At 35.2% G+C, this 17,011-nt stretch overlaps 1 protein-coding gene across 4 annotated transcripts in view; it reads right to left on the reverse strand.

Moving 5' to 3' along the window:
- LOC125258149 (E3 ubiquitin-protein ligase HECW1) overlaps nucleotides 1–16,516 on the reverse strand; it is a 70,542-nt gene extending 54,026 nt beyond the window's left edge. The window contains exons 1-4 of one of the 4 annotated variants that reach the window (XM_048175011.1): nucleotides 15,996–16,516; nucleotides 6,776–6,833; nucleotides 2,049–2,340; nucleotides 1,753–1,860 (exon numbers count right to left, since the gene is read on the reverse strand). In XM_048175011.1, coding sequence (XP_048030968.1) covers nucleotides 1,753–1,860; nucleotides 2,049–2,340; nucleotides 6,776–6,802 — 427 coding nt within the window. In that variant the 5' untranslated portion in view covers nucleotides 6,803–6,833; nucleotides 15,996–16,516. The remainder of the gene's footprint in view (nucleotides 1–1,752; nucleotides 1,861–2,048; nucleotides 2,341–6,775; nucleotides 6,834–15,995) is intronic. The other 3 variants (XM_048175014.1, XM_048175010.1, XM_048175012.1) reach the window with 3 other exon arrangements.
- Between the last annotated feature and the right edge of the window lie 495 nt (nucleotides 16,517–17,011).

Here is a 17,011-nt window from a genome sequence, read left to right on the forward strand (position 1 = left end):
AAACATATTATGAGACAGACGGGTCGCTCATGGAGGAAGCAGCGCTGCAGATGGCGAGGAACTTCAAAAGCTGAAAATCTGAGTCTGGCTGGTTTGAGATATAGAAAGAGATGCATGGAAGGAGAAAACAGATTTATATAATCACGCTGTAGATTTGACAGTCAAACAGCATGTGTGAGTCGAGGTGAAGACACATTCCCTGATCAAAGCAGAAGACGGCCTTGAAAAAGTGCAGACGCTGAGAAATATCTGAAATACGGTGACATCTGAAACTGTTTTAATCCTGAAGATGATGAAGTCCATCTGACGTCCCTACTGAATCTGTGGCTGTGGCCAGCATCAGTGGCATGCAGAGAAATAAGTGCAATTCAAACCCTGACACTGCCTGTTAAGGGTGCATTAGCTCTTTAACCTGCACCGTATCGCAGATTATTGTTGTTCACTGCAGGTTAAATCATCACACTCTTACTTGATCGGGACAAAGTGTGTATCGTTAGAAAGATTTAAGACTCCAGCTTCGATATTCCACCATTGTTTATGATAAAACTCAGAACCATGTCAGTAAGTAATGACATTTGAATAGAACAAAAACATGCACTCATGTTCAGTCACGTCTGCTGCGGTTTATTTGTTCACACAGCATCACTGAACAGTGTCGGATAGGGCTTTTAGTCCAAAAGTGCACATATTTGGAGAAATATTGATTTATTCTCACATGATGGCAAAATATTTTGTCATACAGAATATAATTTCTCTTCATTTCTCACTGAATTATGCGATCTGAAGAGCTGAAACACCGTGAATAGCACTATCTGTTTTGCATGAGTTATGACCTCAACGAGCGCTCATTCAATCTAGAGCTGTCAATCATCTTCCGGATGATGATGTTCGGTCCACTTCCTCGTTCTGAGCTCCGTGAAGAATAAACCCAAAGAAACATTTCTACATGTGAAACATTATGATAGTACATGATTTGTGTGTGATTTTTATGTGATTTGGGGTATTTTCATGTCAATAACTGATGTTTACATTATAAATGCTAAGCAGATGTAGTGATTAGCTGCTTATAAAAGGCTAAAATAACATATTCAACAACATTATATGACCAAAATCTACATTAGATCATGATCGGAGGTTATTACAAACACTCGCTGGTGGTTTAAAGTGAGTTTTGAGTAAAAGCATAGTATTATTCATATAAATTTTCTTATATAGCTTGATGTTGATTGTAGCTCTAATGCACCTGCTGATGTATTTTCTCAAATTTATAAGAAAATGTTTTGTTTTGTTTTCTAGAAAGACTGATGTATATTGGGATCAAAGCGGAGTGGATGGGAAAGCCATTAAATGCGAGAATAAAGGCTAATACTGGCTGAATAAAAACAAAAGAATAATGATAAAAGAATAATGAAGATTAGGTCTCATACCGGCAGAGGTGTGAAAGGTTTGTCGAATGAGACATTAGAGGATAGATTGCAAGGGAGCTTACAGGGTATATTACAATATATTTTTATTTTAGTATGTATATGTGTGTGTATATATATATATATATATATATATATATATATATATATATATATATATATATATATATGTTGGTTATGTGTCTATTCAGAATGACTTATGAGCAGCAACCTTTTTATTCTGGGAATGTCATTTATGCCCCACTTGCCGAAATGAGGGTTGTATAGGGGTGCATTAATAAAAGAAAGAGACAAAAAGTCCGCACGAAACAGGAAGAGGAATACTCACCCTCCATAAAGTACAAGCTGGCATCGATTCTCCACACGATCTGGCCTTTATGGGAGCCGCTCACCCCACGACTCTTGTAGTCCAGAAAGTTTTCTGACAGAACCTCATCTGTAATAAAACAAGAAAGAAAAGGTGTTAAGTAACAGCAGAAGGCCGTTTGTTGTGCTATTATGTGTGAATCCTTTGCTTTGATCACAGGAATAAATGACATTTTACAATCTATTCAAATATTTAAATTCTAATACTATTTCACAATAGACAAACCCTATTAATCAAGTGGAATGACGTATTCTCACCAATAAGGTACATGCCGATCCAGTCGCCAGCGTCCACTTCCTCTCGGACGTCCCAGCAGATGACGATGTCCTCTGATTGGCCGATGCAGTAGAGGGAGGTGCTGACGGTCAGGGTGGAGCGGCTCTGTAAGGACACCAGATCCGTGTCGCTGGTGGACCGCGGCAGAGCCAGAGCTTCGCTGGGGTGAGCGAAGCCGAACCGAGACCCATCCTTACACCGGCGCCGGTTCTGAGAGTTCCGTGACGGCGAGGCCATGGCCGCCAGACCCAGAAACCTGCTCTGGTACAGGTTCTGCAGAAAATCACACAACCTCACTTTAGGAAGTCACCTGACTGGCTTCATTATTTTTTCCTGGGATCAGTTAATTTAATCTTGGGAAAGACTTAAAAAAATACATGGAAGCTTGTTTCCAACACGGAATAAACTTATATAACTTTTAAACTCACAGTTATAAAGTCTGAATTGTGAGATGTAAACTCACAGTTCTCAGGAAAAAAAGTCAGAATTGTGAGATAAAATGTGAAATTTTAAGTGAAATTATCTGTTTTTTATTCCGTGGCAGAAACAAGCTTCCATAAAAATGACATTCCGTTTATTGATTATTGCTGAAAAACATGGAGAACTGGCCAAAGAAATGTTTTTTCTTTGTTCAGACAACTTTATAACTCTGTTTGTTTTAATATATATATTATTCAGCTTAATTTTTAGAATATAACTGAAGTGAATTTTGAAACCGGAAATAAAACGGTTGCATTGAAAATGTCGATGCAACAATTATTATTTATATTATATTTATATTAAGAAATACAAATATTTCTTTAAGGCGTATAGCATATAGAATTTATTAACCAATTCTGAAATTGAAAAATAAATAAATAATAAATTGAAAAAAAAAAAAATTGTTTTTCTAAAATCTAAAATCTTGTAATTTCAATGAATGTTAATCTAAGGAAATAAATCATCTACAGTATAAATGTGCGCTCACATGAAATTTTGTGGGCAAAAAAAGTTTATAGTCTATTATCTGTAGTATATCGATGTATGAAGTAATCTTGAAGAAACTCCTGATCGCATGGATTCGTATTGAAATGACTGGCTTCACCAGTGAAATTGGCCTAAGAATGGAAAATGTGAAGTCATACGATATCCTTGTGTGAGAAACAGACTGAAATATAAGTTTTTGTTTACTAAAAATATTCCCCTCTGCCTTAGTGCTTAAACCTGAATACGCAACCCAAAAAAGTGAATTTTATTGGTGTAAATGAATGTATTTAAGTTGATTCAACTATATTAAATAATATTTCTGACTTGAATATAACCAGTTAATTTAGATGTTATCATTTTTAGGCTACCTTATATTTCCCCCCAGTGTATCTCTAATATTATCATATACTAACTGGGAAAAATAGAGCTCTTTAAAGCTGAACTGCATGATAACTCCAGTCAACATGTCCTGAATCTAATAGTGTTCAAGCTATATCCAGCATAAGTGGCCTTTTAAAACAACATTTGCAATGCATTGTTTATGGACACACAGTGTTAGTCAGAATGTATGACACTTTCCAGAAGATGGAAGTGAACGGAGATGAACATGCAGCATCAAAACCAATAAAGTTGAATAAAGAGGAAATATTGCTCTAATGACTGTCAACAGCTTTAGCATTGATTTTATATGCAATAATGAGATGTTCTTTACAGTTTTAGGCACAAAACATTTAACCATGGGCGATATAAGGGCTGAAGAACGATGTGTGCCAGACTTCTACAAGCACAATGACACGCTTCAGTCGTTTTGTAGGGGAGATTCACAATATTCCCTGTTTTGCCCTAAAGTATTTGGTATTATCAGCATGGTGAAATACAATGAAACAGCCAGCATCTCTCTGAACGCCTGCCACACACACACACACACACACACACACACACACACACACACACACACACACAGACCTTAAAATAGCAATGCCTCTGGGAGCTCTTCCACAGTAAACGGAGTGTCAGAGAAAGCAAGAAAACATGCCCAAAATGACACAGCATTTATCTCCTCGGGAAACGTTTCCTACAGGACTGCCGAAGCTTTTCCTTTCTCGCTGGAATGAACAGTGTCTTCACCGAGCTTCTCAACTAACTTAACTCACTAAACTGGCTTTACCAAGACATGATAAGGATAAACCGGCTTGAACCAACATTGAAATCATTTTTATTCTCTTTCATCCATGTAGAAATTATCCAGTAAAGTCAGGAATGATCTATGAGGTGTTTGTCAGTAGTTCTAGATTGAATCTGAATCTTTCTGAGCATCTGAACTTAAATGCTTGTAGTTCATGAATGTTTGCTAATAGAGTGCAATAGTGTTCGCCGACTTTTCAGCGGCGCTGAAGTATTTTATTCCCCATTAATTTCTTTCATAGAGAATTCAAAAAGTCATGAACCGAACCAACCAGCCACGAGGAGAATCACTACAAACTTTGATTTGAAGCAAAAAAGCATTTGAAAATCTGACGAAAATACAAAAGACTGTGAACTTAACAGCTTTAGCGAGGGAAAGAACTACAATCCCATGAAGCACTGCAAACTGCACAATCCAGAAATATAAAACTACATTATTTTCATGATTTGTTATCACAACTTTTTTCTTTTGTCAAATTAACTTAGATAATTAATGTGGTTCATATAACAAATATTTTGAGTTTCTATTTATTAAACCAATCGCCTTTATTGATTTAAATCAAATTTTATCATTTCAATGAACTCAAAATTTTAAGGCAACCAGGTAACTTACTTTTTTAAGTTAAATCAACAAGATTTTTTTATAGTGTACTCATTTAAAATGTATATATATATATATATATATATATATATATATATATATATATATATATATATATATATATATATATACAGTACAGTCCAAAAGTTTGGAACCACTAAGATTTTTAATGTTTTTAAAAGAAGTTTCGTCTGCTCACCAAGGCTACATTTATTTAATTAAAAATACAGTAAAAACAGTAATATTGTGAAATATTATTACAATTTAAAATAACTGTTTTCTATTTGAATATATTTGACAAAGTAATTTATTCCTGTGATCAAAGCTGAATTTTCAGCATCATTACTCCAGTCTTCAGTGTCACATGATCCTTCAGAAATCATTCTGATATGCTGATTTGCTGCTCAAGAAACATTTAATGTGTACAATTGTACAAAATATTTGTGCACAATATTTTTTTTCAGGATTATTTGATGAATAGAAAGTTCAAAAGAACAGTGTTTATCTGAAATCTAATCTTTTGTAACATTATAAATGTCTTTACTGCCACTTTTGATTGATTTAATGCATCCTTGCTGAATAAAAGTATTCATTTCTTTAATTTCTTTTCAAAAAAATAAAAATAAAAATTCTTACTGACCCCAAACTTTTGAACGGTAGTGTATAATGCTACAGAAGCTTTGTATTTCAGATAAATGCTGTTCTTTTGAACTTTCTATTCATCAAGGAATCCTGAAAAAAAAAGTACACAACTGTTTTCAACATTGAAAATAATCATAAATGTTTATTGAGCAGCAAATCAGCATATCAGAATGATTTCTGAAGGATCATGTGACACTGAAGACTGGAGTAACGATGCTGAAAATTCAGCTTTGCATCACAGGAATAAATTACTTTGTGAAATATATTCAAATAGAAAACAGTTATTTTAAATTGTAATAATATTTCACAATATTACTGTTTTTTACTGTATTTTTAATTAAATAAATGTAGCCTTGGTGAGCAGACGAAACTTCTTTTAAAAACATTAAAAATCTTAGTGGTTCCAAACTTTTGGACTGTATATATATATATATTATTGCAAAATATGCTTATATATTCAAACATTTGAGTATTTTGAGTGTAGAAAGATCGACTCGATTATGTAATTCGAAGCGCTTCTTGGGAGTGGGCGGAGCTAATGAGATCTTTCGGTGTGTTTCGTTTGTTTTGACTCACTGATTGGTGGGATTTTCTGTAGAGCATCATGGGTAATGTAGTTTTTCACCAAGAATTCCGCTATTAAACACGATTATTTTAAAACTAAGTTAAATAATGAGGGCTGACGGCTCCAACAGAGGCAAATACCATCGATTAACAACCTCTCGCTCACAGTAGTGCTGTCCTTAAAGATTTATAAGTTATCTTTAAAAATCAATTTAGCTATGAAGAAAATGATTAAAGTCATGATACTCGACAGATTACTGCGGCACCTCAAAAAACCAAAGTAAAAAAGTTTAGGTTTACTGTAAAGCAAATGTACTGAACTATTTTTTTCGAACAAAATATATATTTTAGCCTAAAATTGCTATAAAATCAAAGCCACGTCTAGTCAAGTTGTGATCCAAATTTGAAGTTAATATCACAAAAATTGATCCTCTAAAAGGATTAAACAAGTACTGTTTACATGGTAAAACAATGTCCAATTTCAAAACAGTTTTCACAGGATGAATTTTGTCTGTTTAAGCTTTCTAATTTATGAGGATTACTAAATGATGTGTCTGGGAAACAAGGCAATAAAAAAGCACCACTGGGACACTGACAGTTAACAGGCTGTGAAATGAACAAAACCCATCCAAATCTTCACATAAGAGCGTAAACGTGAGAGTTTTGTTGGTCGTGAAGAGTAAACGCTGGTGAAGATGATGATGATGGTGGTGGTCATGAAGGAGGAGTCACATGAAGAAGAGCACTGACCTTCACACTACACAGGTGTAGCAGCATTCTGATTCACCGACTCAAAGCACATCAAATCCTGAGGAGAAGGTCAGGAGTTACTGAAACAGCATAAAACAAACCTCCAGAGTTCAGCAGACTGACCGCTGGACGCTCAAGCTTGACCCTTCAGTGCTGTTAGAGGGTTTTAGCTTCAAACAAAAACGGATATTTTACATTGATATTATTATTAATATGTAAAATGCAAGAATGCAATCAAAATCACTGCTGCATTAAGCAAGACATTACATGTAGTACAAGACACAGATCTGCAAGCACCCAAAGCATTTTAAAGCAATATTCCAGATTACAGTAATGCAGGAACAATCATATCATGTTAAATTAATGAATTACACCCGATTCTGGTGTCCTTTTGTTTCATCCAGAAGTCTCTTCTGCTCTGTGTTTATTTGATCAAAAATACAGTAAAAAATCTGAAATATTATTCCAGTGTAAATCAGCTGTTTTCTATGTGAATATATAGTAAAGTGTAATTTATTCCTGTGATCAAAGCTGAATTTTCAGCATCATTACTCCAGTCTTCAGTGTCACATGATCCTTCAGAAATCATTCTGATATGATGATCTGCTGCTCAAGAAACATTTATAATTATTATCAATGTTGAATATTTTTCTGGAAACCATCATACAATTTATTTTTCAACATTTTTTGATAAATAGAAATTCCATAAGAACAGCATTTATTTGAAATAGATTTTTTTATAATATTATAAATGTCTTTGGGTCAATTCAATGCATCATTAATGAATAAAAGTATTAGTTTATTTCACACTTTCGAAAGGTATCTACACAAATCTTCATGAAAAACAAGCAAAACCTTAAAGAACAAAATGTTTTATAATCAGTATTTTATGATGCACTTTGAGCATGTATTTAATCTGGAATATTCTTTATTCTAAACCCCTGTGAGGTAAGCGAGTTCAACAACAGCAGCATCATTCATTCATCCAGACACATTATCGGAGGGTTGAAGTGGAATCTCTTTGTTTGCAGGTCCTAATAAAATCAATTATTTCAATAAAATTGAGTATTTCTAACACATTTTGTTAACATCCTCTCTATAACCCCTCGAAACATGACAGCTAATCACTGAAATTAACTCCTGCGTCTGTTAATGAACACTGATATTCCCTCCAGCTTTCTTCTGACTGCACAATACATTTATGGATTTGTGAGAAATCATCGATCGCCAAACGACGTAAATTAGGCTTTGATATGCCGTGAGACCGAGCAAACGCTCTCAATGTTAACATTACGTATCCTGCATAGCTAACAGAAGCGTTATCTACATGACTTAAGTGAATTACGTCCCATCTGAGATTGACGGCTGATGTTCCTCAGGCTGTAATGTTGTGGAGCACGTCGCTTTCATTGATCTTACTGAAAAACGCTCATTGTAGAACGAAAGAATGAAACTATTAGACAGGAGCAGCTCCATCCTTCACTAATGCTCTTCTAGAAATGGATCCCAAACCCCGCTGGGGCTGAAATGTGTGATAATGGAGACTGTGTAAATAACACATACTGAAAAACAACTGGAGCACAAATGATCTTCACTCACAAGTGCCCAGTAAATTTCACAACGACAGAGAAACAGAAAAGTAATAACATTTTTAAGCAGAAAAACTGAAACAGTATCTTCTTGTAAAATAATCTTGCAAGGTTGCAAGATGTTCGTCATGCATACTGCATGCATGCGTCGGATCATGTGAGTATAGTATTTATTTGGATGTTTACATTTGATTCTGAATGAATTTGAGGCTATGCTCCGTGGCTAAAGCTAACATTACACACTGTTGGAGAGATTTATAAAGAATGAAGTTGTGTTTATGAATTATACAGACTGCAAGTGTTTAATAATGAAAATAGCGACGGCTCTTGTCTCCGTGAATACAGTAAGAAACGATGGTAACTTTAACCACATTTAACAGTACATTAGCAACATGCTAACGAAACATTTTACAAAGACAATTTACAAATATCACAAAAAATATCATGTTATCATGAATCATGTCCATATGTATCATGTACATATTAATGATCTCGACTGTTACGTAACAGTCAGTGTTATGTTGAGATTCGCCTGTTCTTCTGAGGTATTTTAAACAAATGAGATTTATATAAGAAAGAGGAAACAATGGAGTTTGAGACTCACTGTATGTCATTTCCATGTACTGAACTCTTGTTATTTAACTATGCCGAGGTAAATTCAATTTTTGATTCGAGGGCACCTTTAAACTTGATATTTTTGTAGCATTTTTGTTGCCGTTCTGGTGTTGTTACATGTTCTCTGTTTGTTTCTGACTGTTTCCTGTATCTAGTTTTGTAGTCCCTCTGTTTCATTCCAATCAAGAAGAACCAATGAAACAAAAGGACTACAAAACTAGACACAGGAAACAGGAAACTAGAAATACAACATAAAAGTCCAAGCAAACGGGGAACATGTAACAGGTTTAAATGGAAGCTTATTTCTGCAACGTAATAGAAAATAAAAAAGGTAAATGTGACTATCTCACAATTCAGACTTTTTTTTTAAGAATTGCAAGTTTATATTTCATGAGTCTGAGAAAAACTGTCAAAATTGTGATATATAAACTTGTATTAATGACTATTTTCTCACAATTGCAGCTTTATATCTTGCAAATCTGACTTTATTTCTTGCAACTCCAAATTTACAACTTGAAATTCTGAGTTTTTTTCTTATAATTGTGAGATATAAACTCTAAATTATTTATAAGAATGAATATTTATTGTAATTATTGGTAAAATTAATTATTCATAAGAATGGTAAGTTTAAATTTTACAAGACTGAGGAAAAAAAGTCAAAATTGTGATATATAAACTTGTAATTATTACTATTTTATTACAATTGCAACTTTATATCTCACAAATCTGATTTCTTGCAACTCCAAATTTACAACATGCAATTCTTTTTTTTTTTTTTTTTTTTATAATTGTGAGATATAAACTCTGAATTATGAGAAAAAGATCAGAGTTGTGAGATTAAGTCATAATTACCTTTTTTTTTTATCATTTAATCTGTGGTGGAATCATGTATTCATGTGCCGGCACAGCTCACAGAGAGCTCAATTCCCAGCAGCACAGGAAGACGTTCACACATGGGTGAATCTCGGGACGCCCACTAACCCACTGACACCCTGGGCACCAATCCAGTGAGAGGACTCTCTTCACTACACTCTTCCTGAAGAGGGCTTCACAGTGATGTGAACCGTTTTGTGCTCCTCAAAGAACCTTTCAGTGATCAGATCTTCAAAGTTCTTTCTTAAAAGTTTATTTTTTTTCCTCTTAGTAGGGCTGCACGATTTGAGGGAAAAATCTCATTGTGATTTTTCAGGTTAAAATTGTGATTTAATAAACATGATAAAGAACACCAGATTTGTTGTGCTTGTTTGTAGGGCTGCACAATTTGGCCAAAAATGTTATTTTTTTATGACTAATAATAATTACTATGATCATGATTATTATTATTATTAGTATAAAATATTTTTAAAAATTGTAATTAGTACAAATATATTTATTATTATTATCATATTTTACAGAAAAGAAGCAGGGTGACGAGCAGTGGGCCTATAATATTAAATCATTAGTTTTATTATAAAATCTTTAATCATTTTAACAAAAATCTTTGACAATAATTTCTTAATTTTTTGTCAGGAAATCTAATGCATCCACTTATGGATTCATATATGTCTAAATTCACATATATCTGAATTTCTTCAGAGAGAAGCACTATTTTTATCTATTTATTACCCAAAATAGGGTGATGTGAGAATTATTGAGCACACACATGTAATGTAAAGCCATCTTGGGTATTTTAATAAGAATAAATTATATTTATAATGCAATGCTAATCGACATTATCACTGTAAATACTGTTTTCTGTCTAATTCTGTGATATGAAGCCATGTCCGATCATAAAAGGAAGTTATTTCAAACACTGGACTGACGTCATGAAGTGAGAAAACAGCAGCCCAAATATCAGAAGGAATTACCAAAAAAAATGTATCATTACTGTGATATTTTGTGGTATTAGTTGATTTTTGTTCCACTTTACATCATTTCATCCTTTGATTAAATTACACGTCATTCAAAAATACTGTCTTCCTTATTTTATGTTCTGAGAATGTTTTCCTAATGTTTCCATTAAGTCATGAATGTTTTAAGACTGTTTTTAAGTAGTTAAGCACATTCTAAAAAACATTATTAGAACACTCCATTATTGCATAATTCAAACATCCTCTCAACAGTCAATGTTCATGTTGTACTAAAAACATGCTGAAAACGAAGTAACAGAGTTTAAATGTGCTGCAGAACTTCTCATCAAACACACTGTCATTGCTCAATCCCATCTGAAGCTCCTCATCGAGTCAGTGTTACAGTGATGATGTCACTGCATGCTGTAATTAAGCTCTATAACCCAACCTTCGCTCTCACTCATATTCGCTGCTATGAGGAGTAAATGACAATAAAGTGCAATCATTTTCACCGCTGACACAGCTCATTCTCATATCCTGAAACAGAATAGATTTCTTCAAACGCCAACTTTAACCAGGAAGTGTGCGTTCATTACAATGTGAAAGGTTCCCGTATAATTAACTTAATGGACTGCAGTGCTGTTCCCTGAGTTGAGCGCAACCTTCCGTCATCGATTCGATCCCCCTTCTAAAATCATCCGTTTCTGGCAGTGCTGGGGAGTTCTCTGATGCTTTATCTGATGTTCTCTGATGCTCATATTTTTTTAAACCCCAAAATCAAATTGCTGTATATTTAGCATGAAAATAATTTATTGCATTGTGACATTGTTTATGATTATTAAGCATTTCCCCCAAAATGTTGAGTTTGTACATCTTGATTCTTATTTAGTATATATCATATATATATATATATATATATATATATATATATATATATATATATATATATATATATATACAGTACAGTCCAAAAGTTTGGAACCACTAAGATTTTTAATGTTTTTAAAAGAAGTTTCGTCTGCTCACCAAGGCTACATTTATTTAATTAAAAATACAGTAAAAAACAGTAATATTGTGAAATATTATTACAATTTAAAATAACTGTGTACTATTTAAATATATTTGACAAAGTAATTTATTCCTGTGATGCAAAGCTGAATTTTCAGCATCGTTACTCCAGTCTTCAGTGTCACATGATCCTTCAGAAATCATTCTAATATGCTGATCTGCTGCTCAAGAAACATTTATGATTATTTTCAATGTTGAAAACAGTTGTGTACTTTTTTTTTCAGGATTCCTTGATGAATAGAAAGTTCAAAAGAACAGCATTTATCTGAAATACAAAGCTTCTGTAGCATTATACACTACCGTTCAAAAGTTTGGGGTCAGTAAGAATTTTTATTTTTATTTTTTTGAAAAGAAATTAAAGAAATGAATACTTTTATTCAGCAAGGATGCATTAAATCAATCAAAAGTGGCAGTAAAGACATTTATAATGTTACAAAAGATTAGATTTCAGATAAACACTGTTCTTTTGAACTTTCTATTCATCAAATAATCCTGAAAAAAAATATTGTGCACAAATATTTTGTACAATTGTACACATTAAATGTTTCTTGAGCAGCAGATCAGCATATCAGAATGATTTCTGAAGGATCATGTGACACTGAAGACTGGAGTAATGATGCTGAAAATTCAGCTTTGATCACAGGAATAAATTACTTTGTCAAATATATTCAAATAGAAAACAGTTATTTTAAATTGTAATAATATTTCACAATATTACTGTTTTTTACTGTATTTTTAATTAAATAAATGTAGCCTTGGTGAGCAGACGAAACTTCTTTTAAAAACATTAAAAATCTTAGTGGTTCCAAACTTTTGGACTGTACTGTATATATTTGTGATTTATTTTGGGTTTAAGAAAAAATTGAAAGAAACAGCAATAAATAAACAATAGCAATATAACAGTAAATCAAAATAATACATTTTTTGATTAAAGGGGACATATTCATATAATGAAAATCTGACTTTTTTCCATGTTTAAGTGCTATAATCAGGTCTCCGGTGCATCTACCAACCCAGAAAACGTGAAAAGATGAACATGACGGCACATGCTAGTGGATGAGTTGAATCAACTCCACAGCAACTACATCAATTTATCCACTAACCATTCAGAAACGTCTAAAAGTTGTAACTTCTTCCTGAGTCTCTCCATCAGTGTCGACTCCGGTTTGAACAATGTAAGGCTGAACACTTTCCTCATTTTGGCTGCGTGAGATTCTCCAGCTTTGTTGTTGTTGAGCTGTTAAAGCTCCGCCCCTCTTCCTTTTTATTTTCATTCTCACTGTAAAAAGTACCTTAAGGAGCCATTTTTACCTGATCTGACCTTTAAAAATGACTGTCATTAGTTGAACATAATCAGGTTGATTCAGTCATATTAGCTAACATCTTAATTTAAAGAACTGGTTCAGTATGTGTGCTGCTGTGCTGTTCTTGTTTAAATGACCATGACCAACATGTCCTTCTGCAAACAAAAATCATTTTAACACCTCTAACTAGTCCTGTGATGCTCCTCGCAGCTCTTTTCATCTGCAGCGAATATAATACAGAGCTGCAGCTTTAAAGCATGTATTCTTTTACTGACAGTCTTGATTTCAAAACATATATCTAGAATATAAATTTACTTGCAAAACCAGAGACAATCCGGTGGGGATTGACAACAAAGATCCACAGAGGACAAGAGAAAGACAATGAAGATATTATTATGTTAAGTATATCTTCACAGACCTGTGTGAATAAGACTGAAAACAAAAAAAAGCTTTTGTGGGTGCAGGATTTCAGCCATCAACAACAGATCAATGGAAAACACATGGAGAATTCACCAAAGATCAACAATCTCCTCATAATAATAATGAGCTGCAATCCTAATATTCTTCAAGCGAAACTCACTGTTTGTGTCTTCTGGGATCGTGCGTGTGTGTGCTATTATTAGAACAATAAAAGACCATTGCAAAACTCAACAGCGTCCTGACGTGAAAGTATATGTTGTGGAGCCTCCAGAGCAGGAGAACGCAGCGAAGCGTGACAGCGAGCGACGGCAGCAGATATAGGTCAGCTGCGCTCATACGGAGAGCTCATGAAGTTACGCTCCCTCTGGCACGCTGTGTATTTCCCATTAGCAGCCATCATGAGCTTTCACAAAAGACAAAGTATTTTCATTAGTTCAGGGCGCACTGCGGTCTTGTTTTTCACATCTAGTTTGATACAGTCTTGTATGTATGTACGTATGTAGCGTCATGCAGTTAACAGCAATGATACTATCTCTATCATAACATTATGACCACCTTCCTAATGTTGTGACATGGACTCTTCTAGACCCCTGAAGGTGTGCTGTGGGATCTGCACCAAGATGTTCGCAGCAGATCCTTTAAGTCCTGTAAGTTGTGAGGTGGATCCACCATGGATCGGACTTGTTTGTTCAGCACATCCCACAGATGCTCCATTGGATTGAGATCTGGGGAATTTGGAGGACAATCAACACCTCAAACTCGTTGTTGTGCTCCTCAAACCATTCCTGAACCATTTCACCAGGGAATACCGTTTCCATGAAAGGCTGTTCATGGACTGAACAATGCTTAGGTAGGTGGTACGTGTCACAGTACATCCACATGGATGGCAGGACCCAAGGTTTCCCAGCAGAACATTGCCCAAAGCATCACACTGGCTCGCCTTCTTCCCATAGTGCATCCTGGTGCCATGTGTTCCCCAGGTAAGAGCCATCCACGATCAGATCAGGCCACCTTCTTCCATTGCTCGTGGTCCAGTTCTGATGCTCACTGTTGGCTCTTTCGGCGGTGGACAGGAGTCAGCATGGTCACCCTGACTGGTCTGCAGCTATGCAGCTCCATACGCAACAAACTGATGCTCTGTGTATTCTGACACCTTTCTATCAGAACCAGCATTAACTTCTGGAGACCACATGCATCAATGAGCCTCGGCCGCCCATGACCCTGTCTCCGGTTCACCACTGTTCCTTCCTTGGAGCACTTTTGATAGATACTGACCACTGCAGACCGGGAACACCCCACAAGAGCTGCAGTTTTGGAGATGCTCTGCTATGTTAGTCATTATTATTATAAGTATAGCTTTATTTCAAAAACAGTAAGTCTATGTGCCCTTTTAGATAGATTGGTAAATGCATGTGCGTTTAGATATGTAAATACATTTACTAAACCACGATAATCCCAGAGTGCCGGGGGTAAAGTCCTGTTTGATGAACCCTGACGATCAATCCTAACCTCACATCCAATAAAGGCCAAACCCACTGCATCATAAATCTCTCTCATAATCAACAGTGTGGCATCAGATCCATAATAGTGCCAGACAGGAAACATATGAAGCCTTTTCTGTTTTGACTGAAGGCCAGAATTATGAACTAATGATGATGATGCAGTCCTGATGCTCCTCTGTATCGCCATCCAGATTCAGAACACCCTCTTCATAAACATTATGGGCTTCAGTATTGAAATAATTAGGTATTAGTTTCCATTCCAGCACTTTTGACATAGTCTAATGCGTTTATTATGACAAAAGCATTTATGATTGGGTCATAACTATGTATGCATCATCAACAGACCCACAAATTACACAGGAAAGTCATTTGCACTGGATTCTTGAAAGCTGAATTTTGATCAAAATTAAATGATCTAATAAGCATCGTCATATCCAATGGAGTTAGTGAATGTGAGATAAGAGTGAAAATAAGAAGAGAATTCTTCTGTTTCTTATGGCAGAATTTAAGCTTCTATCAAGAGCACATAATGTACTGCATAGAGCCAAAGTCATATTTTACTATATATATAATTATTTATTTAATTTATTTCCCCCCTCAGCTCGTGTATCCCTCTGGCTTGGGGAAGTATGTAAACATCATCATGCTCAAATGCATGTCAGCATCACATTGTGTGTCATGCGCTTCTTGATTGGAGGGAAGAGAGGAAAGCTCAATGACACAAGAGAGGGAGAGAAAGAGAGATCCCCCTATAGCACCAGTATCAGGGTAAACACACACACACACACACACACACACACATGACATCTTTAAACGAGCGCTGCAGAGAGGGAACTGGCTCTTCAGTGGCACAGATATGACACATGGACAGTAAAGAGCTCAAACACTCCTACCTGGGACAGAATGAGCTGTCTGTGAATCATACTCCAACTCCTGCTGCGGTCCTAAATCCCAAACGCGATAATCCCGTGCAGAAAGATCCAGTGGAAATCCATTCCGACCAGCACAACGCAGAGCGCGCGTCCGACGATCGTCACTCTCTCCCGCATCAGCACCGCGGACAGCAGCCAATCAGCGGCCGTCATTTCTGCATCGCACTGCTGTGACTCCGCCTCCTGCCTGGCTCCTCCCACAAAGCATCATCAGTTCTATTTACTGCCAAGATGAGCTGAGCCTTGAAGTCCAATTACAATCTGCTATAACTTCAAATAACAAGAGCAACACCAGTAATAATAATAATAATAATAAAATGCATTCACTAATGAACCATGGTAAACTGTATGATGTACCCTATTTGTTAATATTCCATATTATACAATGACTTTTGTAGTAAACTATTTTAATTAACTACCAAAAACTTTATTTTTTTTATTTTTTTAAATATGTATGCTGTTACTGCACGATTTTCCTCCTGTTGCAAAAACTGAACATTGCGTAGAATTGTAACACCTAAGAAATTACATACATTTTTTATGCATCTATGACAGGAAGACAAATAAATAACCTCGTTCAATTTTCTCAATTTTAGCACAAAGTGCAGTGTTGACTGCTTTAATTGAGCTACGATTATTGTAGGAAAAAACAAACTTTTTTAAGTTATGGAAAAAATACTCAGACTATCAGACTACAAACAAACACTACATAGACCTTAAAGAGTGACAGCTCAGATTACACTGAATTCAACCCTGTAATCTATTATGTGTTTATTCTCTACCGCCATCTGTGGTTGAAACATAATATTGCATGTTAATAGAGTAGTTCTTCCACGTCAGCGCGGATGAATCTGATGGATTGAGGAATCGCCATGGTTACCGTGTATCGCCATCTCAGAGCAGATCTATCATGCTGCTCCAGACCTTCTGACAGATAAAAGATCACAACAGAGACTATAATGACACGGACTCTGTCT

This window comes from Megalobrama amblycephala, linkage group LG22 (assembly GCF_018812025.1).
Source record: "Megalobrama amblycephala isolate DHTTF-2021 linkage group LG22, ASM1881202v1, whole genome shotgun sequence".
Classification (NCBI taxonomy): domain Eukaryota; kingdom Metazoa; phylum Chordata; class Actinopteri; order Cypriniformes; family Xenocyprididae; genus Megalobrama; species Megalobrama amblycephala.